The 25,928-nt window shown below is 47.6% G+C and overlaps 1 protein-coding gene across 2 annotated transcripts in view; it reads right to left on the bottom strand.

Moving 5' to 3' along the window:
* The window catches only part of LOC121293133 (E3 ubiquitin-protein ligase TRIM33-like), a 127,539-nt gene that overhangs the window by 6,923 nt on the left and 94,688 nt on the right, over positions 1 to 25,928 (bottom strand). Inside the window, exons 11-18 of one of the 2 annotated variants that reach the window (XM_041215857.1) lie at positions 19,392 to 19,580; positions 14,697 to 14,832; positions 13,062 to 13,134; positions 12,778 to 12,949; positions 9,025 to 9,362; positions 7,480 to 7,612; positions 5,488 to 5,565; positions 4,504 to 4,656 (exon numbers count right to left, since the gene is read on the bottom strand). In XM_041215857.1, the coding sequence (XP_041071791.1) occupies positions 4,504 to 4,656; positions 5,488 to 5,565; positions 7,480 to 7,612; positions 9,025 to 9,362; positions 12,778 to 12,949; positions 13,062 to 13,134; positions 14,697 to 14,832; positions 19,392 to 19,580 (1,272 nt within the window). The remainder of the gene's footprint in view (positions 1 to 4,503; positions 4,657 to 5,487; positions 5,566 to 7,479; positions 7,613 to 9,024; positions 9,363 to 12,777; positions 12,950 to 13,061; positions 13,135 to 14,696; positions 14,833 to 19,391; positions 19,581 to 25,928) is intronic. The other variant, XM_041215858.1, reaches the window with a different exon arrangement.

Raw genomic sequence — 25,928 nt, 5'->3', positions numbered from 1 at the left:
ACTGGAGGAACAGCACCTCATCTTCCGACCAGGCACTTTACAGCCTTCCGGACTAAATATTGAGTCAACAATTTTAGATCATGAACTCTCCTCCATCCCCACCCCCTTTCTGATCCTCCCTTTTTTCCCCAATAATTTATATAGATTTTTCTTTTCCTATTTCCATTATTTTAAAATGTATTTCCATCCATTGTTTTATCTCTACCTTTTAGCCTATTTTGATCCCTTCCCTTCACCCCACCCCCACTAGGGCTATCTGTACCTTGCTTGTCCTGCTTTCTACCCTTAATTAGCACATTCCTTAGATAATATCACCACCTTCAACACCTCTTTGTCCTTTTGTCTGTGACATCTTTTGGCTATCTCCACCTATCACTGGCCCTCTATCCAGCTGTACCCTCGCCCCCACACCCCCCTTAAACCAGCTTATATTTCACCTTTTTTCTATTTTAACTTAGTTCTGCTGAAGGGTCATACGGACTCGAAACGTTAACTGTGTTCCTCTCCGCAGATGCTGCCAGACCTGCTGAGTTTTTCCAGGTATTTTTATTTTTGTTTTGGATTTCCGGCATCTGCAGTTTTTGCTTTCATCCTCCTAGTTACTTGTTTATTTTTCCCCTTTGGCCAATCTTTGAGTTCCTGGATAACACACATAGTCTGGAGTCTGTCACAGCTCCTGTATTATCTTAGAGTTAAAGCCAAATTCTTCACACTGGTGAATTTAAAAAATTCGAGAGAAGTGACCTTTCTCACAATAATAAACATCAATTGTTCCTCTAGCCTTCAGTTTTCTCAGTTCCAAAGGGAGATGCAGTGCTAGATATATATGACCATTCGTGTGTTTGATCTGAGATAATGAGTGTCAGTAGGTCATTCAAAAATAAAAGGGATCATCACAAATTAAAGTAAACCCTGCCCTTGCCCATTATCCACACACACTGACTTTCCAGATGGGGTCACTGGATTACAATCAGGAACCGATTTGGCTCTTAGGGAAGGGAGGGAAGCAAAACTAACCAAACTGCAGCCTTCCCCAACCCATACCATCCCAAACCACCCCTCCCCATCCAAACTGCAACACCCCACCACACCATCCCAAACCACCCCTCCCCCATCCAAACTGCCCCTCCCCTGTCCACACCATCCCAAACCACCCCTCCCCCATCCAAACTGCAACGCCCCCACCACATCATCCCAAACCACCCCTCCCCCATCCAAACTGCCCCGCCCCTGTCCACACCATCCCAAACCACCCCTCCCCCATCCAAACTGCCCCTCCCCTGTCCACACCATCCCAAACCACCCCTCCCCCATCCAAACTGCAACGCCCCCACCACATCATCCCAAACCACCCCTGCCCTATCCAAACTGCAAACCCCCCACCACACCATCCCAAACCACCCCTCCCCATCCAAACTGCAACCCCCCCCACCACATCATCCCAAACCACCCCTCCCCCATCCAAACTGCCCCTCCCCTGTCCACACCATCCCAAACCACCCCTCCCCCATCCAAACTGCAACGCCCCCACCACATCATCCCAAACCACCCCTGCCCCATCCAAACTGCAACCCCCCCACCACACCATGCCAAACCACCCCTCCCCATCCAAACTGCAACCCCCCCCACCACATCATCCCAAACCACCCCTCCCCCATCCAAACTGCAACCCCCCCACCACACCATCCCAAACCACCCCTCCCCCATCCAAACTGCAACCCTCCCCACCACACCATCCCAAACCACCCCTCCCCCATCCAAACTGCAACCCCCCCACCACACCATCCCAAACCACCCCTCCCCCATCCAAACTGCCCCTCCCCACCACACCATCCCAAACCACCCCTCCCCATCCAAACTGCAACCCCCCCCACCACATCATCCCAAACCACCCCTCCCCCATCCAAACTGCCCCTCCCCTGTCCACACCATCCCAAACCACCCCTCCCCATCCAAACTGCAACCCTCCCCACCACACCATCCCAAACCACCCCTCCCCATCCAAACTGCAACCCCCCCCACCACATCATCCCAAACCACCCCTCCCCATCCAAACTGCAACCCCCCCCCACCACACCATCCCAAACCACCCCTCCTCCATCCAAACTGCATCCCCCCCATCACACCATCCCAAACCACCCCTCCCCCATCCAAACTGCAACCCCCCCACCACATCATCCCAAACCACCCCTCCCCACACTGCCCCTCCCCTGTCCACACCATCCCAAACCACCCCTCCCCATCCAAACTGCAACCCCCCCCCACCACACCATCCCAAACCACCCCTCCCCCATCCAAACTGCAACCCCCCCCACCACACCATCCCAAACCACCCCTCCCCATCCAAACTGCAACCCCCCCCCACCACACCATCCCAAACCACCCCTCCCCCATCCAAACCACCCCTCCCCACCACACCATCCCAAACCACCCCTCCCCCATCCAAACCACCCCTCCCCACCACACCATCCCAAACCACCCCTCCCCACACTGCCCCTCCCCTGTCCACACCATCCCAAACCACCACTCCCCATCCAAACTGCAACCCCCCCCCCACCACACCATCCCAAACCACCCCTCCCCCATCCAAACTGCAACCCCCCCACCACACCATCCCAAACCACCCCTCCCCCATCCAAACTGCAACCCCCCCCACCACATCATCCCAAACCACCCCTCCCCCATCCAAACTGCCCCTCCCCTGTCCACACCATCCCAAACCACCCCTCCCCCATCCAAACTGCCCCTCCCCTGTCCACACCATCCCAAACCACCCCTCCCCCATCCACACTGCCCCTCCCCTGTCCACACCATCCCAAACCACCCCTCCCCATCCAAACTGCAACGCCCCCACCACATCATCCCAAACCACCCCTCCCCATCCAAACTGCAACCCCCCCCACCACATCATCCCAAACCACCCCTCCCCCATCCAAACTGCAACCCCCCCACCACACCATCCCAAACCACCCCTCCCCCATCCAAACTGCAACCCTCCCCACCACACCATCCCAAACCACCCCTCCCCCATCCAAACTGCAACCCTCCCCACCACACCATCCCAAACCACCCCTCCCCCATCCAAACTGCAACCCTCCCCACCACATCATCCCAAACCACCCCTCCCCCATCCAAACTGCAACCCTCCCCACCACATCATCCCAAACCACCCCTCCCCCATCCAAACTGCAACCCCCCCCACCACATCATCCCAAACCACCCCTCCCCATCCAAACTGCAACCCCCCCCCACCACACCATCCCAAACCACCCCTCCCCCATCCAAACCACCCCTCCCCACCACACCATCCCAAACCACCCCTCCCCATCCAAACTGCAACCCCCCCCCACCACACCATCCCAAACCACCCCTCCCCCATCCAAACCACCCCTCCCCACCACACCATCCCAAACCACCCCTCCCCCATCCAAACTGCAACCCTCCCCACCACATCATCCCAAACCACCCCTCCCCCATCCAAACTGCAACCCTCCCCACCACATCATCCCAAACCACCCCTCCGCATACTGCCCCTCTCCCCCACCACACAACCTCAAACCACCCCTCCCCCCCCTCCGCCCCCCTCCGCCACCCCCCCCTCCGCCACCCCTCCCCCCCCCCCCCCCCCCCCCCCCCCCCCCCCCCCCCCCCCCCCCCCCCCCCCCCCCCCCCCCCCCCCCCCTCCACCCCCCCCCCCCCCCCCCCCCCCCCCCCCCCCCCCCCCCCCCCCCCCCCCACCCCCCCCCCCCCCCCCCCCCCCCCCCCCCCCCCCCCCCCCCGCCACCCCCCCCCCCCCTCCCCCCCCCCCCCCCACCCCCCCCCCCCACCCCCCCCCCCCCCCCCCCCCCCCCCCCCCCCCCCCACCCCCCCCCCCCCCCCCCCCCCCCCCCCCCACCCCCTCCCCCCCCCCCCCCCCCCCCCCCCCCCCCCCCCCCCCCCCCCCCCCACCCCCCCCCCCCCCCCCCCCCCCCCCCCCCCCCCCCCCCCCCCCCCCCCCCCCCCCCCCCCCCCCCCCCCCCCCCCCCCCCCCCCCCCCCCCCCCCCCCCCCCCCCCCCCCCCCCCCCCCCCTCCCCCACCCCCCCCCCCCCCCCCCCCCTCCCCCCCCCCCCCCCCCCCCCCCCCCGCCACCCCCCCCCTCCGCCACCCCCCCCCCCTCCGCCACCCCTCCCCCCCCCCCCCGCCACCCCCCCCCTCCGCCACCCCCCCCCCTCCGCCACCCCTCCCCCCCCCCCCCCCTCCGCCACCCCCCCCCTCCGCCACCCCTCCCCCCCCCCCTCCGCCACCCCCCCCCCCCCTCCGCCACCCCTCCCCCCCCCTCCCCCCCCCCCCCCCGCCACCCCTCCCCCCCCCCCCCCCCTCCGCCACCCCCCCCCCCCCCCCCCCCCCCCCCCCCCCCCCCCCCCCCCCCCCCCCCCCCCCCCCCCCCCCCCCCTCCCCCCCCTCCATGCCAGTAACAGGAGTGAACAAGCTCCAGACTGGCCTATTTTTTTTATTGCTGTTACCTCATTGAATTCCTCGCAATTCTTAAAGATCAGCTGGACATCAGCCACAAACTCCTCGACCCGCTGGTAGTGCTGTGAGTGCTGTTTCTGCAGTTTGATCTTCACAGTACACATGTCCATGGGTTTCTTTATAATCTTGTAGTAGTCGGGAACCTGAGGGAAACAGGCAGCCTCCTCAAAATATCAACGGGGTTAAAGGCAGCGAGACGCAGAGAGTATGCAGCAGGTCGTTCAAACCCCACCGTGTAAAGCTGAATTCAACCGATGGAGCAGAGAAGGCCCAGTGAGGGGAACCTGCCACCCCTACCCAGCCTAACCCACATGGAACTCCAGTCTCGCCCAACGTGCTTGTGCCTTCATGCCCAGTAATACCGTCTTGCTTTTAAAAAAGCTTGGTTAAAAATCACTCAGGAGATTCCCTCTTTCGACTGCTACAGACCTGGCGGGGGTGGGGGGAGAAAGCCCCACCCCCCACTCCCAAGTACTACAGATGGGGAACTCCCCCACCCCCACCCCAACCGAGTACTACAGATGGGGAACACCCCCACCCCCGCCCCAACCGAGTACTACAGATGGGGAACTCCCCCACCCCCACCCGAGTACTACATGTGGGAAATCCACCCCCCGCGCCCCCCCCCCCCCCCCCCCCCCCCCCCCCCCCCCCCCCCCACCCTCCCCATCACTACAATCAGACATGACTGCTTCGCTCAGTTGCCAAAACCAGCCTCTGTGCTGAGCGTTATCAGCAATGTCCACATGCTGGCAGGGGAGCTGGGGCTTGCCTGTGGTGATCAGGTGCCCTGCGCTCACTCCCAAGCTGGGCTCAGAGCTGCAGAAAGGCCCCTGGGGTGTGATGCTGGAGCGTGCCTTGTGGCTGTGCAGTGACCCAGCTCTTTCAGGGGTGAAGCGGAGGGGAGGAGGGGAGGAGGGGAGTGGAGGGGGTGCTGGGGAAGAGAATAGCGGGGCCAGAAAACAAATACTCACAACTGCAGCAGGAACTGGTTCTTGGAAAGCAACACTCAGCTCATCGCAGTACATGGACAGCAGCAGGTTCTCGCATTTCTGTGAGAGATATACACACCAGTCACTCTCCCACAAGAAAAAAACCCGCATTTCTGTAGCACCTTTCGTGACCGCAGGACTTCCCCAAGTGCACTATTGCTGTAATGTAGGGAAGGAGGCAGCTCATTTACGCACAGCAAGATCCTACAAGCAGGAAAGTGGCAATGAACAGGTTGTCAGTTTCAAGATGCTGCTGAGCGATAAATATTCACTGACACACACAGAATCCCACTGCCCTGATTCAAGGTAGTGCCCTGGGATCTTTCAGTTCCAATGGAGAGGGTGGATGGAGCCTTGATTTACTGTTTGATTTGACAAGTCACTGAATTGGGTCTTGAACCCACAACCTTCAGACCGAAGGACAAGAATGCTACCAGCTAAGCACTCTACTCTCTCTGCACCATGCAGCCTCTGGACTCTGAGTCCATGGCTGCATCCACACCCTCCCACCCAAAAGGCCAGGCCCTTCATTCTCATGTTCTCACACTTGGAGGCAACTCTGCTCCCAACTTGTAGATATTGTAAGGCAGAAGTTGCTGAAAACGCTCGCTGGATCAGGCAGCAGCCATGGAGAGAGAAACAGAGTTAATATTTCAGGACGATGATGCTCCTGAAAGGTCATCAACCTGAAACATTAACCCTTGGACCTCCCTCCAAAGTTCCTGAATATTTTCCAGCATTTTTCAGTTCTTATTTCCGATTTCCAGCATCTTGCTTGTTGTGTTTTTGTAGATTTTATTCACCAGATTTAGAATATGGCAGCGTCTGAGGCATTTTTCTAACCTCTGACCCTGCCCCCATTACCAGGGGCTCACCACCACCTTCTCAAGGGCAACTGGAGAGTGGGCAACAAATGCTGGCTTTGCCAACAATGCCTGGATCTTATAAATGAGTTTTTAAAGATGTATCTCTGGAGCTCAATGCATGGCGTGTGTGACTGAGGCGTCCTGATTAATATTCCCTCTCTCTCAGAGGTGTAGCTGTTCAGAGCCAGGGTTACCCCAGCATCTATACAGTGGGTGAAAAGGATTCCATTACAGTGGAACTAAATCTGCCCCATAGAGTATCTCCTCTCCCACGCCCACAGTTACCGTGTGGCAAATCGTAGAAGACAGACCAACGTCCCACGATTCCACAGCATAGTTTTCCTGAGAACAAGACCTCCAACGGCATGTTGGGCCCAATAAAACATTAGTGAACAATGTTGGGCTGAGCAAGAATGAATTTCAGTACTTGTCACATCTTGGTTGATGCTCAAAGAGAGACAGGGCACAGGCTGAAGAACGAAAAGGAGGTGTTATTATTCAGGATAGTAATCCCCACCATTTTGCAAATAAGTTTTAGTAACTGAAGACCACTTTTGGTTCAAATTTAGAGTAGTTCAAGAAATAAAAAAGAGCGAAGCTGCATTTATATAGCACATTTCACAATTTCAGGATGTCCTACATTGCTTTGTAGCCAAATAAATACTCCTGTGTAAGTACAGTATTATAATATAGAAAATATGGCAGCCAATTTGTCCACAGCAAGTTCCCACGATGAGATAGTGACCAGATGAATCTGGTTATTGATGTTGGCTGAGGGACAAATATTGATCAGGCCACCAGGGAAAAAACCCCGTTCTTCGAGCAGTGCCATTGAATCTTTTACATTCACCTGAGAGGGCAGACGAGGACCTCATGTCTCACCTAGAAGACTGCACCTCCAACAGTGCAGCACTCCCTCAGTAGTGTCAGCCTAGATTTTTATGCTCAAGCATCTGGACTGGGACTGACATCTACTGACAAGGTGTCAAGATTAGGAGTGTCCGCTATCACATCTCTTTATTCCCCTTTCACTCCTTGTATTTGGTGTGATAGGAAAGACGCCAGCTTATCTCTTTCCAGAAATAGTGAAATCGTCGGACATACATACCCTTTGATCGACCGGGGCCATCTCAGCGGCTCCACCCACTTTCCTCTTCTCGCCCGCTTGCCATTGGTCATCACAGTCATACACCACTTCCGGGTTCACTGGGTCACGACAGAACGTGCAGATCCACTCACCACTAAACCAAATAAACAAACCAGTTTAGGGACAGACAGGACTCTTGCAAAGTTCACAACGTAGACGCAAAGGATCAGTGTGGACCAGGGAGGCCCTTCAGCCCATCTCACCAAACCTCATTCATAGAACCAAACTGCCTCTGGAACAGTCTGAGCTTTGAAGAAGGACCTTACATTAATGTGACAACTTTCACAGCTTCAGAACATCCCAAACCGCTTAAGTGTGGTCACTGTTATAATGCAGGAAAGGCGGCAGCCAATGTGAGCACAGCAAGATCCCATAAACAGCACGGAGATAAATGGCCAGAAAAACAATTTCCTGTCTTAGGTGATATTGGTTGAGGGATTAGTATTGGCGAGGGCACTGGGGAGAACTCCTCTGCTCTCCTTTGAACTTGCAATTCTTTGTGCTATAGTATTTGTTAAAAATTGCTGGAATTCTGAACAGGGGTGGTTTTCAATTGTGTACATGTTTCTCACTGACACTTTGGTCACCTCTGGGTTTTTTTCCAGTGCAATTGCAAATGCCGATCCAATCAATGACTTCAATTTGTTCCACTTGAGCGTTCCTGGGTGACGCAGTGGGTTTCTCACACCAGCCTCACATCACCTTTCTGGTTCCTGGGATTGAAGTCCCACACTGAGGGGAGCAAAGACTCCGCCATCTGGTGACAGCCTCAATGGGCCAAAAGCACCAAGCTGCTCCTAAATGAACAATCTCACGGTGAGAGGGGGCTTGCAGGATGAAATGTACAAACTTGCGATGAAATAAGACCGAGCTCCAAGTAGATCACCTTCTGCCATCCTGGTAGTCATATACGGCAAAGCTAATGCAGTACAGAAATCAATCTCTATTAATTAGTCTACAACAGACTCGGACATGGGGCAAGGAAAAATCCAATGCAGGAGAGCTTTGGTCCAAAATCATCCGTTCCTCCCAATTCTGCTACACTTGCGTTGTGTCTCAAATTACTTAAACTATATCCCAAGGTACATTTTTTTTTAAAAAACAGAAATCTAATTTGCATTTTAATGAATTGATCCCAGCTGCTACTCCCATCTCCCTACTGAGCCTGTTCTACAGATTGATGACTGGTGTGTGGAAACAGAGTGGGTACTTCTGAAGAGGTTGATCAGGACACAGTCTAGAAAACTTCGAAATTCACGGAAGGATCCAGTGCTGAGAATAAGTGCTTTAATTGTTCTATTCCACAGCACTAAACTTAACCAGACCAGCCACATGAACACTGTGGCCACAAGAGCAGGTCAGAGGCTGGGAATCCTGCAGGGAGTAACTCACCTCCTGACTCCCCAAAAGCCTGTCCACCATCTACAAAGCACAAGTCAGGATTGTGATGGAACACTCGCCACTTACCTTGGTGGGTGTGAAGGGGGTGTGAGAAGATCCCCTTACCTTGGGAAGCTGAGGAGAGTCGGCACATGGCAGACCAGGTGAAACACTTTGGGGCACTTCTCGCAGCAGAGCAGGTCGCCCCCGTTCTGACAGACGGCACACCAATCCTCGTTGGGGTCGTCCTCTTTGCCGTTGTCTCCCCCAGCCCGTGCGGGCTTGTAAGAAGCCCCAGTGGGCTGGGACTGCCCATCCTGGTGGTCTGCGGTGTTGGAGGAGGGGGATGCCGTGCTGTCTGGAGGGTCTGCTTTGATCGTTCCGTCTCGGTGTCCAACCATCTGCCCACCTGTCACCAGCTTACTGGGTGGGAGTTGGGCGTTGTTGTTCTGTTGGTTAGTTAGCTGCAGGGAAGAGAAAAAGAACAGCGTCATTACAAAGAAACAAAAAGTAGTATTCAGAACTGAAGCCAATGTGACACTTCACACAGGGGGAATTAAGGACCTATCTTTCTGGGTCCAGCACACTCTGAATCACTTGCTGACAACTCCTAATATTGCACACAAAAAGGCTGGTTCTTAACAACCCTCTGTTTTATCAAACTGCTACAAAGATGGACATGGCAGAGGTTCATGGAGAAGGCCCACCAGAACATCTAGCCCAAAGGCAATAAATGCCAGCAGCATCCACATCTCAAGAATAAACTTTTTAAAAAACTGGCTGACTGCAGACAGGTCAAAGTTCTAGAACTTCCCTCCTAACAGCACAGTGGGAACAACTTTCACCACACAGGCTGCCATGGTTCAAGAAGGTTCACTTTTCAAGGGTAACTAACATGGCAACAAATGCTGGCTTTGCTAGCGATGTCCATATACTGAGAGTTGTGAAAGGATAATAATTTTCATATTTTTCTGGTTTGTTGTAAAGTAAGTTTATGGGTGTGGATGTATCTATGTGAGTTCATTACATTTGGAGTCAGGTAGACTGCAAGCTTGAAATTATCAAAAGAAGTTAGGTGTAGAAATGTGCCTGAAATGATAATGAGTAAACATGGATGTTGTCTTAGGTGTAAGGTGTGAAGGGAATTTTCATTTTTAAATAAGTAAGATTGTTTGGATTTCAAAGGGATGTTAGTCTGTTTATAACTAGCCAGATAAGCAAGGCTAAGCAATGTGTTTATTTTTCCCAAAGGTTGCTGACAATATTGGCAACGTGAAAGTTTTTTTTATAATGGGAAAGATACAGTTCCAAAAATATATGGAACAATGGAACTTACATATTAAAGAGAGAGAAATATATATAAAGGAAAATGAAAGGCTATGTTGAGGGCCATGTAAGATCTAATAGGGGTGTATGAAACAGCCTTGAAGAAGCCTCCAGCCATTTGTGCATAAGTCTGTTGTGTCCAATAACTAAAGTTGGGGAAAGCCATTTGCAATTCTACTGTCAAGTGGGTACTGTGTTAACTTGCTGTTTTTTTAAAATCTAAAAGCTATTTTGGACTGTTGCCTTAAAGGGGGTGTGTAACTGGGAGTCAGGTTAATTAGGAATTTCAGGATTTGTTACAGTATTAAGTAATTGTAGTCTTATGTATGTGCTTGAAATCTTTTAGTTTGTTAATAAATATTTTACTTTAATTTTTAAAATCTCTAAAGGTCTTAGTGGACTTATTACTTCTGAATTCAGTGCAAATGTCTTCTCGTGATAAATGTAAATTGCAAAACTGTTGTGATAGGGTGGCCAAGTTTCCATAGTGGATTTGGTCTGCCACGTCATAACAGAATCAATAATAAAAGAAAGTTATATAAAAACTAATTCCTGAAGGCCTCAGACTTTTCTCCATCTCTCACAGTGAGAGAGCATAGGCTTATTCTACAAGCCTTCATTTTGCAACTGCTTCTCATGCCTCCTTTGAGTTAACCAATAAGCGTGCCACTTGGGTTGTTCCTCATCAACAGAAAAACAATTTTACCAGTGTGGGGAGGCATAATTATTTATGGATAAATATCCAGCCAAATAAAAATGAAGCTTATAAATCTAAATTGTGCCATAATCTGCGTCAACTTGCTGATGGTGATGGATAGACCAGCCTGTTATTTCTATTTAAATTTTCAACTGAGAAACCCAAGTGAAGAGCCAACACTCCTCAGTGAATACACCACCAATCTGGGGAGAGTAGGTGAAGTAAAGTAGCACATATTGGTTAGCCAACCCCATGTACCTTGGAAGCCAGTAGATTACAATAGAAAGGGACAATGAACACATGGGAGAAGTTACAAATATTTTTTTCTGCGAGTAGATTTGGACCATGCTGTATCAATGAAGAAACTGAATTGTGGAGTTGGAAGGTTTGACAATAATTCTAGTGAAAATCACAGAACATAAGTAGACAACATTCACTGTGGTACTGGCCTGCATGACTGATGGAACAAAATTAAAGCCTAAGGTAATTCTGGAATGTGAAACCATGCTGAACATCAAGTTCCCTGTAGGAGTTTTTATGCAGCTGTTGAATGGAGTGTAGTTGTGGATCGATAATATGTGGAATTGATGTCCCCATGTCACATTTCAAAATGGTGGCCGCTCACACCAGCAGTTCACATTTTACACTCGCCACATAAGTTGAAACCCCGCCTCCCGCCTTCTCCACCCCCACCCCATTTTTGGAAGGGTTGTTCAAGGCTTCGAAGGTTGACTTATACAGTACAATCAACTGTAAATCTACTGCCAGGTCCACTTATATACTGATCAAAGGTATATAGCACCTTCAATTTTCTCAGGACATCCCAAAGCACTTTATAGCTATAAGCAGCTTTTGTCCATGTTTGGACCAAGGCTGTAATGAGGTCAGGAGCTGAGTGGCCCTGGCAGAACCCAAACTGAGTGTCAGTGAGCAGGTTAATGTTGAATAGATGCCGTTTGATAACACTATCAACGACACCTTCCATCACTTTGCTGATGATTGAGAGTAAACTGATGGGGTAATTAGCCGGCTTGGATTTTTCCTGCTTTTTGTGGACAGGATATATCTGGACAATTTTCCACATCGCCGGATGGATACCAATGTTGTAGCTGTAGTGGAACAGCTTGGCTAAGGGCACGGCAAGTTCTGGAGCACAGGTTTTTGATACTATTTTTGGAATGTTGTCAGGGCCTATAGCCTTTACAATATCTGGTACTCAGTTTAGCCTCAAGAATTGAAGTCTTCAGCAGTGTCTGGATAGCTACACATCACCTAGAGGGAAGTAGATACATCAGTGCTTTTCCAACCAGAATTCCCAGATTATCCCTAAAGAATTCCACACAGTTTCCAGGTCGCAGATTTGAAAATTGTACCAAATTTTTCAAGATATATTGTTTAATGAAAATAATCATTCAATACTGTTTTACTTTATTTTCATTTTTGTTTTATAATATTTACACAGTGGGAGGGGAGGAGGGAGAGACAGTTGGGGTTCCACAGAATTTCAGAATATATTACAGGATTCCGCAACAAAAAAATAGTTTAGAAACCATTGCCCCATACAGAGAAGAAAATAAACAAGGCTCAGTGAGTTTGCTCTCCCTCTTCTGATCGCCACATGACAACAATAATGAAGTTCTTAACCAATCGCACCAATCGATCTCTATCAGTTACTCAATCTACAATAGAGTCAGACAGGAGACAACCTTGAGAATCATCGATCCAAAGTCACCTGTTCCTATAATTAATAACTGTTTGGATTTGTAATATATTCTGTACAAGTGTTAGGAACAAAGCTATTGGAAAATTCAACTTTAATGGTGCTGACTGAATTTTTTTAAAAGACCCAAACTAACCTCACAAGGGTCTGTAACCTCCTCCCCAGGCTCTTGCTTCACCACAATGATGGGGAAATCACAGAGGTCATCCTCCAATATGGCCTCCTGTTTGACTTTAATGGGTTCCAGGCGAACGACTGGGGTCATCTGCTGAGACTCAGGCCTTGACAGTCTGCTTGATGAGGTGCAACTGAAACGGCGCAAGGAGACAGAGAGAGTGTGAGAGAGACTAAAAGGAAACAAAGCACCTTTAAAAGGAAGGGTTAATTTACATTCAGTCAGATCAACAAGGCCTCACTCACCTCCCTCTGCTGCCAGTGCTGGAGGTGCTGGAAGTGCGTCCTGGGACATGAACACTGGTGACAGTCACTGACCCTAGAAAGCAAAAGGAAGCAGGTCAGGTTACAAAAAAACAGGGCTCAATCCGAATCAAATGCTTGCAGCAATCAACAGGGGTGCTCATGATTGGTATGGAATGTGGTGTCAGACTATTCAGCTACAAGGGCATCAAAGTCCAGCCTAATCCTACCCTCCCCACAATGTCCAGCACTGTGCTGTGGCCCAGGTCCCCAAATGTATTTTTTATTTATTCATGGGATGTGGCTATCACTGGCTAGGCCAGCATTTATTGCCCATCCCTAGTTGCCCTTGAGAAGGTGGTGGTGAGCTGCCTTCTTGAGCCGCTGCAGTCCATGTGGTGTAGCCACACCCACAGTGCTGTTAGGGAGGGAGTTCCAGGATTTTGACCCAGCGACAGTGAAGGAACGTCGATATATTTCCAAGTCAGGATGGTGAGTGGCTTGGAGGGGAACTTCCAGGTGGTGGTGTTCTCATGTAACTGCTGTCCTTGTCCATCTAAGTGGTAGTGGTCATGGGTTTGGAAGATGCTGTCAAAGGGGCCTTGGTGAATTCCTGCAGTACATCTTGTAGATGGTACACACTGCTGCTACTGTGCGTCGGTGGTGGAGGGAGTGAATGTTTGTGGATGTGATGCCAATCAGGCTGCTTTGTCCTGGATGGTGTCAAGCTTCTTGAGTGTTGTTGGAGTTGCACTTATCCAGGCAAGTGGGGAGTATTCTATCACACTCCTGACTTGTGCCTTGTAGATGGTGGACAGGCTTTGGGGAGTCAGGAGGAGGGTTACTCGCTGCACAATTCCTAGAGTCTGACCTGCTCTTGTAGCCACGGTATTTATAAGGCTAATCCAGTTCAGATTAGATTAAATACAGCGGAACGTTCCCAGGCAACAGACAACTTGTCATCCCATCAGTCCAGGCTGGGCTCAGGATACAGAAGGGATCCCACCTCATGTTAACTCCAGGGAGAATTGTTGGCTTCCGTTACTGACAGCCTGCCCAACTCAGCCAAAAGCCCACCTGCTGGTGCAGGCCCCTCTGCAGGAGCTTGGCACAGTGCCCTCATCTTCAAACCCATCTAAAAGTCACCAAAAAAGGGGGTGGGTTGCACCAAGATTTCGTGCTCTCTGCGATTGCTGATTGCAATTATCCGATTGGGGTCAGTGATCCTCAGAGCTTCCTCCTCGTAATCCTGCCAAAACAGGAGGCGGTGGCGTAGTGGTATTGTCACTGGACTAGTACCCCAGAGACCCAGGGTAATGATCTGGGGACACGGGTTCAAATCCCAGCACCGCAGACGGGGAAATTTGAATTCAAATAAAAATATCTGGGATTAAAAGTCTAATGATGACCATGAAACCATTGCCGATTGTTGTAAAAACATCCCATGAACAAATAAAGAAAATTCTACAGAAATATACAATTACAAGTTGTTATATCACAAACTTGACTACCAGTCCCACCAGCACTGAAGGGCTGAAATTCTCCTGTCCTAATGGGCCCCAGTTTTAATGATGTGCAATAAAGTATATTGTGAGTGCCTTGTGTTGGTGGGAGGTTCTAACTCTGGCACCGAGTTACCTGTATGCCCAGGAGAGGGGACTGAAGGACCAGGGGAAGGGTTGGTGCTGGTTGCCGAAGGCTTTCCTGCCAGACTATTGCCGTTCCGCTCTCTGTTCAGTAAGCTTTCTAGTAATACTGAACCCGCATCATCCAGCTGCAGTTTGAAGGAGAGAAGAGGCACTTTTTAAACACTCATTTCTAGACATCATTCAACAGTTAAACTGATCAACGACGCAACCGTTGGTGCTCAGGGGTAACAGGAGGCGGGCGAGAAAAATCGGATGAGATTTATCCCTCAATTGACACATAAAAACGCATTATCTGGTCAGTTATCTCATTGCTGCTAGTAGGAGCTTGCTGTTTGCAAATTGGGTGCCACATTTCCCACATTACAACTGTGACTCCACTTCAAAAGTAATTCATGGGCTACAAAGTGCTTTGCGACTGAGGTCATGAAAGGCATTATATAAATGTAAAAACAAAAAAACTGCAGATGCTGGAAATCCAAAACAAAAACAGAATTACCTGGAAAAACTCAGCAGGTCTGGCAGCATCGGCGGAGAAGAAAAGAGTTGACGTTTCGAGTCCTCATGACCCTTCGACAGAACTTGAGTTCGAGTCCAAGAAAGAGTTGAAATATAAGCTGGTTTAAGGTGTGTGTGTGGGGGGCGGAGAGATAGAGAGAGAGAGAGAGGTGGGGGGGGGGTGTGGTTGTAGGGACAAACAAGCAGTGATAGAAGCAGATCATCAAAAGATGTCAACGACAATAGTACAATAGAACACATAGGTGTTAAAGTTAAAGTTGGTGGTATTATCTAAACGAATGTGCTAATTAAGAATGGATGGTAGGGCACTCAAGGTATAGCTCTAGTGGGGTTTTTTTTTTAAATAATGGAAATAGGTGGGAAAAGGAAGACATTCGTTTAGATAATATCACCAACTTTAACTTTAACACCTAAGTGTTCTATTGTACTATTGTCGTTGACATCTTTTGATGATCTGCTTCTATCACTGCTTGTTTGTCCCTACAACCACACCCCCCCCCTCCACCTCTCTCTCTCTCTCTCTATCTCTCCGCCCCCCACACACACACCTTAAACCAGCTTATATTTCAACTCTTTCTTGGACTCGAACTCAAGTTCTGTCGAAGGGTCATGAGGACTCGAAACGTCAACTCTTTTCTTCTCCGCTGATGCTGCCAGACCTGCTGAGTTTTTCCAGGTAATTCTGTTTTTGTATTATACAAATGTAAGCCTAGTTTCGCTTTGCTTCAATATTCTCCTTTCTCGGTTCGGTGATGGGGATTTGGCTTCTTTAGAGTTTTCAGGTGCAGGCGCCCAAACACTTGGGACAGGAGTTGGAAATTTGGATTTCCTCAGGATTGCTCAGGAGACCTGCTCAGTCTCAATTCTGTAATGAGCCAGCCCTACTTAGAAACAGAAACGTGCCCTTCATTTAATACTCAGTAGCAAACTTGGAAAACTTCCCCAGCCTTTCGACACGTATGTGAAAGTATGTAATGAACCTGTACAAACAGAGATCCCCAAAAACACTGCAAGTTATTTGAGTGTGTCAATAAGTGTAAGAAATACAAACCACACCTTGAAACCATAAACACTCAAAATATAGACTGTGGACAGCCTTCAATGCTCTAAGTCTGTTTACGCTATGAGGCACAGAGGTGAGCAAGAGAAGAAAAATGGCTTTTGTGGATTGCAGATGTTTATCCTCAGCCTCCTTTAGCAGAGGAAGCTCTCTATTGTTGGGACTGAATGCTGGCACAGCTCTGTCCCAGGGATAGAGCGATTTCTCTGCTGCTATAGATGCAAAGTAAAGGAAACCTTCTACCTCACTTCAGTCTCCATTCAGCACATCACAGAAAAAGGGATAGAGAGCTGGAGAGATTTAGGGAGGGAATCCCACATTTGCCTGCATTCCTGTGTAACCGTAGTCATCACACACGTAAAAATAATCCAATTTTAAGATTTAGGGGGTGCAAATGTTCCTGCCCGCCCTGGACTTCAGGATATAATTTCCCACCTCGGGCCCAGTGACATCACCCACACTGCCCAGGGAGCTGGGGCTGGAGGAACCCAACACTTAGAACTGATTGAATGTTCTCTTCCCCTCCCCCCAAATCTCTCATTGGCTGCAGGTCTCTGAAGACTGGTGGCTGCAATAACGGTTTCCAGTCGGTCAGTACCTGGTTACAGTGGCTGCGTAGAATTATTGTTGCCCTTCTAGGCAGAGAGACGTGGGGACACATATGTGAGTGGGTGGTCATGCACACCACACCCTGCAGTTACAAAATGGTTATTTAGGGAGAGCAGGCAGGAGCATTTGCACCCTCTAAATCTTTAAATTGGATTATTTTTGTGTGTGTGATGACTAAGGTTACACGGGAATGCAGACAAATCCCTACATCTCCCTAAATCTCTCCACCTCTCTCTCTTTTTCTATGACATTCCTTAAAACCTACTTCTTTGACCAAGCTTTTGTTCACTTGTCCTAATATCTCCTTATGTGGCACAAATTCCGTTTGATAACTGGCCTGTGAACAGGTCACGTGGGATGCTTCACCATATTAAAGGCGCTATAAAAATGCAAGCTGTTGCTCTTGAAGCACTAACTGTTTCTGAAGCACCACATGATTCCAAGTCAGGACAGCCCCCCCCACCGCTTCCAGACAAGCAGATTCTACACCTATTAAACAGTTCCGATTTTCCAGCAGCAGTTGTGTTAAAATGGTCCTGGATCATCACTTGACTGCTGCTTCCAGAACCCCTCCCTTTCTGACAGCAGGCTGTAGAGAACCAGGAAAGAAATGTGTTGTACATCGTGCTGTCCAGTCAGTTTAACTTCTATGGACAGGAAACGTCTAGAAACTATAATTCGGGACAGAATTAAAAGTCACATGGCCAAATGTGGGTCAATTAAGGAGAGCCAGCATTTCTTAACAGAAAATCATGTTTAAATATTTTTCTGAAGTGGTAACAGAGAAGGTTGAGGAGGGCAGTGCAGTTGATGGCCTCCAAAAGATATTTGACACAGTTCTGCAAAACAGATTTGTGAGCAAAGTTACAGCTAATGGGAATAAAAGGGACAGTAACAACATGGACACAGAATTGGCTCAATGTCAGGAAACAAGGAGTAATGATTTTTGGATTTTTTTTGGGCTGCAAGAAGATTTATAGTGGAGTTCTTCAGGAGTCGGTATTGGGACCCTTGCTTTTCCTGATTGATATTAATGATCTAGACCTTGGTGTACGGCCAGCAATTTCAAAATTTGCGGACAATACAAAACTTGGAAGCATTGTAAACTGCGACGAGGACAGTGTTGAACTTCAAAAGGAAATAGACAAGTTGTTGGGATGGGCAGATGGGTGGCAGATGAAGGTCAATGCAGAGAAATGGGAGGTGGTACATTTTGGTAGGAAGAATATAAAATAAAGGGCAGTACTCTAAAGTGGGTACAGGAGCAGCAGGACCTGAGTGTATATGTGCATAAATCATTGTAGGTGGAAGGACAAGTTGAGAGCTCAGTTAATAAAGCATACAGCATCTTAGGCTTTATTAACAGGGGCATAGAGCAAGGAGGTTATGTTGACTTTGTATAAGACACTAGTTAGACCTGAGCTGAAGTATTGCGTAGAGTTCTGGGTGTAGCATTTTTAGGAAGGATGTGAAGGCATGGACAGTACAGAAGAATGATTCCAGGGATGAGGAACTTGAGTTATGAAGATAAATTGAAGAAGTTTTGACTCTTTTCCTTGGAGAAAGGAAGGCTGAGAAGAGATTTGATAGAGGTGTTCAAAACTATGAACGGAGTACATAGAGAGAAACTGTTCCCGTTCACGAAAGGATCAAGAATAAGAGGGCACAGATTTAAAGTAACTAACAAAAGAAGCAAAACTCTTTGTCACACAGTGAGTCTGGAATGCACTGAGAGTGTGGTGGAGACAGGTTCAATTGAGGCATTCAAAAGGAAATTAGATGATTATTTGAAAAGAAACAATGTGCAGGGTTACAGGGAGAAACCAGGAGAATGGCACATGGTGAATTGTTCATTCAAAGAGACAGTGCAGACACTATGGGCCAAATGGCCTTCTTCAGCACTATAACAATTCTGTGATTCTGCTTCTTGCTATTGTTACTACCACTACGTTGCAAATGTTATGCAGATTGAAGCAGCAGCCATTTACCATACAGCAATATCCTAAAACCATGAGATAGGTCACAGTTAATTATGTGGTGAGAGGAATGTTGTTCAGGGTGCCAACTAAACACCCTTCTTTCCTTCCCACAGTAACACCTAGCTGAACCGGTGCGACAGGCAGACTGAGTTTAATGTCTCACCTGAAGTCATTACCTCTGACAACGCAGCACACTGCAGCGCTGTAGCATGTGTCAAGGTTAACATGTCGAGTTGCTGGTTATCTGGTCTAAAACCAGGGGTGGGCATAAAAAGCTTCTTCTGTATTTGTGGTGGATTCACCTGGCGCACTTAAAGTTAAACAGGAACGGTGTCCCTTCGGGTGAGGTACTGCTGAACGTTCAGCAACATAACAAACATTAAAGTTTTGCTTTAAATTCATTCAACACCCACACTTACCCCCACCGCACCCCCCTGCCCCCTCCCCCACCCCTCACAGCCTCCAAACTGCACCTTGGCAAAGGGTTGGCTCCAACCTGCCCCTTTGTGTTCGTTTTTACCTGAATTTGAGGAATATCAGGAAGACAGGAGAGATGCTCAGGGTTGGTAACGGATGGGAGCAGCTCAGTCATTGGAATCAGGTTTTTGGAGGCAAATCCATCACTTGCAGTCACAAAGAGCTTGGAAGGATAAGAGGGGGTTGTAGTGCTGGCTACTGGGAAAGGTCTCGAGTTTCCAGGATTGTAGTGCTGAGGAAAATGGGGGCAGAAAAGGCAACAGTAAAATGTACAGTGATGGCCTCATGTTACTAATTCACAGTTTTGCCTCCGGGTCATACCTTAAACTTGCCACCTCGACACACTCCAGTGAAACACAGAGGGTGTGCTGCATTGTCAGGGGTGCCCTCTGTCGATGAAATGTTACACCGAGGCCCTACCTGCCAGTCCTATTGGTTCATGTGGATTCTAACGATCCAGTGGTGCTATGGGAAGAAGGCTACTTCTCCTGACAACATCCTTCTCATCCAACTTGTCAACCATGGCCCATCCATCTCATTTGTGGGATGCTGCTGTGCATAAAATGGCTGCCACGTTGGTCTGTTTACTAACAGTCCTTGCAAATCCAAAATATTCCATCATTCAGGAAGCGTTTTGAGACATTCATTCACCTGATAAGTGCAAGTTCTCACCTACTAACAGGAAAAATGGAACTGAACGCACACTGAACAAAATATGGTCCAGGAGGGGAATCTCTCTTCGAAGCAACCCAAGCACTTTAAAATCATAGATTCGATGAGGGGGAGAGAGAGAACTCACTCTCAAAATCTTGCTCTTGCTGGAGTTCACTTAATCAGGTGAAAGGTGTGTGTCTGCGTGTCCCTCTGTCTGGCTATATCTCTCGATGTGCGTGCATGTATGTGTGTTCCTGTGTAGTCACACACATCACTTTCTGCAGTTAAACCTTGGTTATTTAAGAGACTGTGTAGGCAGCATTTAGAATCATAGAATCATTTGCACCTTCTAAACATTTAAAATGAAGCCGAGATAGGTTTAAGAAGTCTCACTAGGTTTTTGAGGACAATGCTAAACTCAAACCAGCCTGAGACTGTCTCTCCAGGACCTTCCCAAGTCAGATCAGGTGAATCAGGATGATGCTGTGACTTTAGCAGGAACCACTAGATAGTGACATTATAAAAACACCTTTTTAATTGTCCTTTAATGGCTGCTCCCAAAATTGAGGAAATTAGAAAGTAACCTCCTCCCCTTCTGACAGCCAATCACATTAAAAGGTACAGACAAGGTCTTTTGCTATGTTTCTTTGATACATGCCCTGTTAAAAGATTCCTCCGGCCCTGCTTCATTTAAACATATGTCTATCTCTCATCTTTTTGATTCCTCCATCTGTGCACAATATTTTAGCTCATTCATGCAGCTGAAGACAATATTGAGACAGATGACAGGTTTCAATGCAATTCTAAATCAAAATCGACTGTAAAAATGTGCTTAGAGAACCTGTATAAGATGCAGCAGGTTCCATTAACTATTGTACCCGTTTTCCCAATACAACAAAAATACCTTGCATTTATATAGTGCCTTTAACATACTCAAACCACTTCCCAGGATTGGATAACCAGGCAAAAATTGACACCGTGGCATGAAAGGAGCTATTAGGCGGCAAATGTTTGGCTATAATCGTAAGAGCATCTTATGAGAGGGAAACAGAGAGGCCACAAGGTTAGAGAGGCAATTCCAGCATTTAGGGCCTAAGCCTCTGAAGGCACAGCTGCCGGTGGAATGATGAAGAAAGTGGGGAAGACACTGCTCCAACTAGGAAATCTACTGTCATGGTATGTCATGCTCATCTGGCTTGTGCATCCTCACACATCCACTGTAGCGCATCTGCAACTGCTCCAGCTACCCCCAGGTTGACCCCTCTTTCTGTTGCCCTCCACTTTGCCATCTGGAAGAGCTTTTCCGCTCCGATCAAATGGTCAAAATACAGATGTTTCTTTCTTTCCAGATGTCACTTTTTAAGAGTTCTTTTGGCTTTTGCAATTTCAAATACCTCTTCACTTATCTTATGGTCTGTATATGGAATTTTAAACTTTCGTCTTAGCATCCATCCACATTTCAAAGGCCTCTATTTTCTTCCCAGGTCTTTACTCATTGTCCAGCTTTCTGGGGCATACAGGAAAGTGGATAGAATGTAACATCTTCTGATACTTTTCTTTGTTACAAGCTTGAGTTTTCTTGTTGTTAACCCATCCTTCATCTTCACAAAATTACTTCTGGCTATCACTATCTTTCTTCTAAATTCTGCATCACATCTGCCATCTTCAGTTATCATCTGTCCTTTATAGACAAACTTATCTACTTGTTCCAATGTGACGCCATCCACTCCAATCTTCACTCTAGTTTCCCCTAATGTATTCCTTCTCACTACCATTGTTTTTATCTTTTTGGTGTTCATGCTCTAAACTTCTAGATTTTACTTCATCTATGTTATTCTAGAGGGCCTCTTTTGGTTCTGCAAGTCGCGCTGTGTCATCAGCATACTGCAAGTTTGTTACATTCTTGACTCCAATTTTTAACCCTGTAATTACATCTAATTTGTTCAGATTGAATAATTTCGACAACTGTGCACAGCCTTGTCATGTTCCTTTCTTCACTTGAAACATATCCAATTTTCCATCTTCTAGCCTGATGCTCAGTATTTGGTCCCTGGATAAATCTCAGATCTTTACTGTCAATGTCACATTTCAGCAGCACATCTCTTAATTTTTGGTGATAAACATGATTGAACACTGTTTCATAGTCTATGAAGCATGTGTAAACGTTCTTGTTTATTTCTAGGTATTTACTGAAGTTTGTTCTTAGGTTAAATATTCCCTCTCTTGTTCCTACCTTAGCTCTAAATCCAGACTATATTTGATCAATTTCTGCTTCAAATATGTTATGATTTCTTTCTATTATGACTTTCAAGATCGCTTTAATGAGATGACTCATCAAGCTTAAAGTTCGAAAATGATTGCATTCGATTGCTTTAGGTTTCTTAGGTAACAACGAATAATAAATGTCCCAATTCACTTGGGATGTATCCTTTGGTATATATTTGATCACAAATGTCTGGTAGCACTTCTAATTCTGTTTCTTGAGGCTTTTAGATGTTGTGTTGTTACTTCATCTGTGCCTGGAGCTTTTCCTGTACTCATCAATTTCAGAGCATTCTTCATCTCTGATATCATAATGTTTGGTACATCAGTTGCTTCGAATCCCTTGATTTGGATCGTCATACAATTCACTTTTATATTCTGCCCATCTTTTTGCTACTGTGTCCCTTTCAAACAATATTTGAGCAGCTTTGTCTTTTATGCCCCCACTATCCGCTGTTATCCCTTTCTTTCCATCTGTCAATAATTTCGCCTTCTGGTGCATAATTCTCATTTCGTGATTTCTTTCCAGCTCCACTACTTCATCCCACATCTCATTATACCATCTCATTATTACCATTTCTCTTTAGCCTTTCCACACTCATTCTTAATTTTTTTCTCAATTTCATCAATCAGGTGAGTTTCTTTTTTTTCCCTCTCTTTCTATCACCATTGCTGGCATCTCATCTGTCATCTACTCCTTGTCTCTTTCTCTTTTCTGATTTGGTTATATTTCCTTTGCAGCATGTTGTATACTCACTTTCACGTTTTCCCATTTGCTTTCTATTCCGAGACCTCAGCTTGTTCCGACTCCTCAATCCTGAGATATTTATACTTTTTTTTTTACTTTGAGAGCGAATGCCTCCCTGATGTTCTCATCCTTCAACACGTCAAGGTCTAAATGGTAGCATAAAGATAAAATACTGCAGATGCTGGAGATCTGAAATAAAAACAGAAAATGCTGGAAAAACTCAGCAAGTCTGGCAGCACCTGTGCAGGGAGAAACAGAGTTAACATTTTGAGTCCATATGACTCATCCTCAGAGCTCTGTTTCTCTCTCCACAGATGCTGCCTGGCCTGCTGAGTTTTTCCAACATTTTGCCCAAATGGTAGCACATCGGAGAAAGGATGAGTTCTCAGAGGATTATACAGCTAGAGGGGTAGGGAGGGGCAAGGCCAAGGAAGGGTTTAAACATGAGGGTGAGATGCTTCAGCGTAGGAAGGTGCTCACTCTTGATGCACAAAGGCCAACACTGGGAGCACACAATTGTAAAGCACACCCAAATGTATTTTCCCTCAGCCAATATAAATTCCACTGTCCATATGGCTTGCTAGTTGCCTTGAAGGGAATTATGATCCTTCCCCAGCTGTTAAATCCTTTGTGGACTCTTTAACCGTTTTATGATGATTCAAGTCGATTTCAACTCAACTCTGATCATCTCAGTTGATACCCCATCACCTTCCAGATTATTGCTGAAAAAAGAGACATGTCTAAGCTATTTGTCTTGCACTCATCAGGACAGTCGCAAGAATACCAATATTAGGGGAAAATAGCAATTTATACTGTATGTGAGGAGAGTGCTGATTGGTTGGCAAGTAACGTTGCCATGGAGAGTGCACCACTGGTGATGACTGGCAGTTAACTGCCAAGCATTGTTTGAAATTTAAACCAGGCAGCTTGACCCCGATTGGTCAAGGCATTGCCCTGAGGAATCAGGGTCAAGCTGCCTGGTTTAAATTTCAAACATGCTTGCTAGTTAACTGCCAGTCATCATCAGTGGTGCATTGTCCATGGCAATGCCACTTGCCAACCAATCAGCACTCTCTTCACATACAGTATAAATTGTTGTTTTCCCCTTATATTGGTATTCTTGCGAGTCCTGATGAGTGCAAGACAAATAGCTTAGACATGTCTCTTTTTTCAGCAATACTCAAGTTCTGTACTACCAAATGACCTTCCCAATTCTTGAACTTTTAGCCTCTATTCTCAATGGACTGCAGTAACCCGCCACACAGAACCAGGTGAAACACACTGATGATCCCAAAGTCTTCTTTCCCTGTCTGAGCTAACAGAGCTGAGTAAATTCACTGTTATATGTACACTCTGACCAGGGTCTGATCTTAATGGAACAACCTCATAATAAAAAAATCAGTGTTAGCTCAGTTTAGTTTGAAATTAACTGATCAGATTATTGCAGGTTCAAATCCCACACCAGGGACATGAGCATCTAATCCAGGTTGACACTTGTGTGCAGTACTGAGGGAGTGCAGTACTGTTAAGGCCATGCCTCCCTGTGCTACTGCTTCTTGTGAACCATCGCATGGCACGATACCAAAGAGAACAAAGAACTCTGCCCTCATCCCCCCCCCCCCCCCACCCCCCCCCCCCACCCCCAACGCCGCCTCCGTGCTGTCTTGGACATTCTTCTCTCTCCAACAGCAGCTCCAAGAGCTAATAAACTTGTCAATCATCTCATTGCTGTTTCTGGGACCTCGCTGTGGGCAAAACATTTAGCTCCCGAACAAAAATCATTTCAAAAAGTAACAAGTCGCATTCAGAGTCTTGAGGAATTTCCAAGAGATGTGTTGAAGTGTTACATAAACTTTTTGAAACTGAATGAGAGTCTCACAAAGTCAATCGATGTAATGACACATAATCCCAGTGATGCAGAGTTCACCCTGTGAAGCTCTTGGGAAGATTCAGTAAGAAACAGGCCTGCTGCATGTACTGTGAAAACATGGATTCCTTTATTCTCCCTCTGCACACACGTGTGTGTGTGGTAGCCTTAAGTGGACAAAATGCACCATGCAATTTTCAATACACTACACCCACTGTTGACATTGACTGAATCATTCTCCTGAACATTGGTTCCATTTGGAACCAAGGGTAGAATTTGAACCAAGGGTAGAATCTTCCCCCCGTTGGGGCAGTTGTGTGGGGGGCAGGCGCGGACCCAATCGGAGCCCCCGCTATTTTATGTAGGCGGGCAAATTAAGGCCCGCCCAGTGCAACATGCACCCAGAAGTGCTTGCCGCTCCCTATGAGGGTGGGGGGGATCCCTGAGTTGGGACCTTAAGGTTAGACGGACAGCTCCGTTAATTATTTTAATTGTTAGTTAAATGGCCTTAATAGGCCTTTGACAGTTCAACAGGCGCACAGCCGAGCCGGGACGCACGCCCAATGTCATCCTGCATCATTTTATGCCTCAGCAAGTGGGCCCCAAACCCCGCTCACCGAGCTGAAGATTCTCCCCCAGGTGTCCAAGACCAAGCCTAGATACTGTTTTCACATTGCTGGCTATATAGTTAGCTGGCGGTCGCACCTTATCCAATAGTTGATGCTAAGCCAACTGTTCATTTCAAAGGTGAGATTGATAGATTTATGTTAACCAAAAGGTATTAAAGGGCAAAGACAGGTATATGGAGTTCGGTCACAGATCAGCCATGACCTTATTGAAGTGTGGAACATGCTCAAAGGGCTAAATGGACTACTCCTGTTCCTATGTCTCTACAAATGAACCACAGTATTTGTACATTTTAATGACTGTTAACCCCCATTGCTGTTTTTAATTATTTGTGAATCTATGCACCAAGATTCCTTTATGCCTCTACTCTATTTAGACTCTTATTCATAAAGGACCTCCCTATTCTTCCTACCAAAATATAA

Source organism: Carcharodon carcharias, chromosome 21 (genome assembly GCF_017639515.1).
Source record: "Carcharodon carcharias isolate sCarCar2 chromosome 21, sCarCar2.pri, whole genome shotgun sequence".
Lineage (NCBI taxonomy): Eukaryota > Metazoa > Chordata > Chondrichthyes > Lamniformes > Lamnidae > Carcharodon > Carcharodon carcharias.
This window is presented reverse-complemented; position numbering and strand designations above follow the sequence as displayed.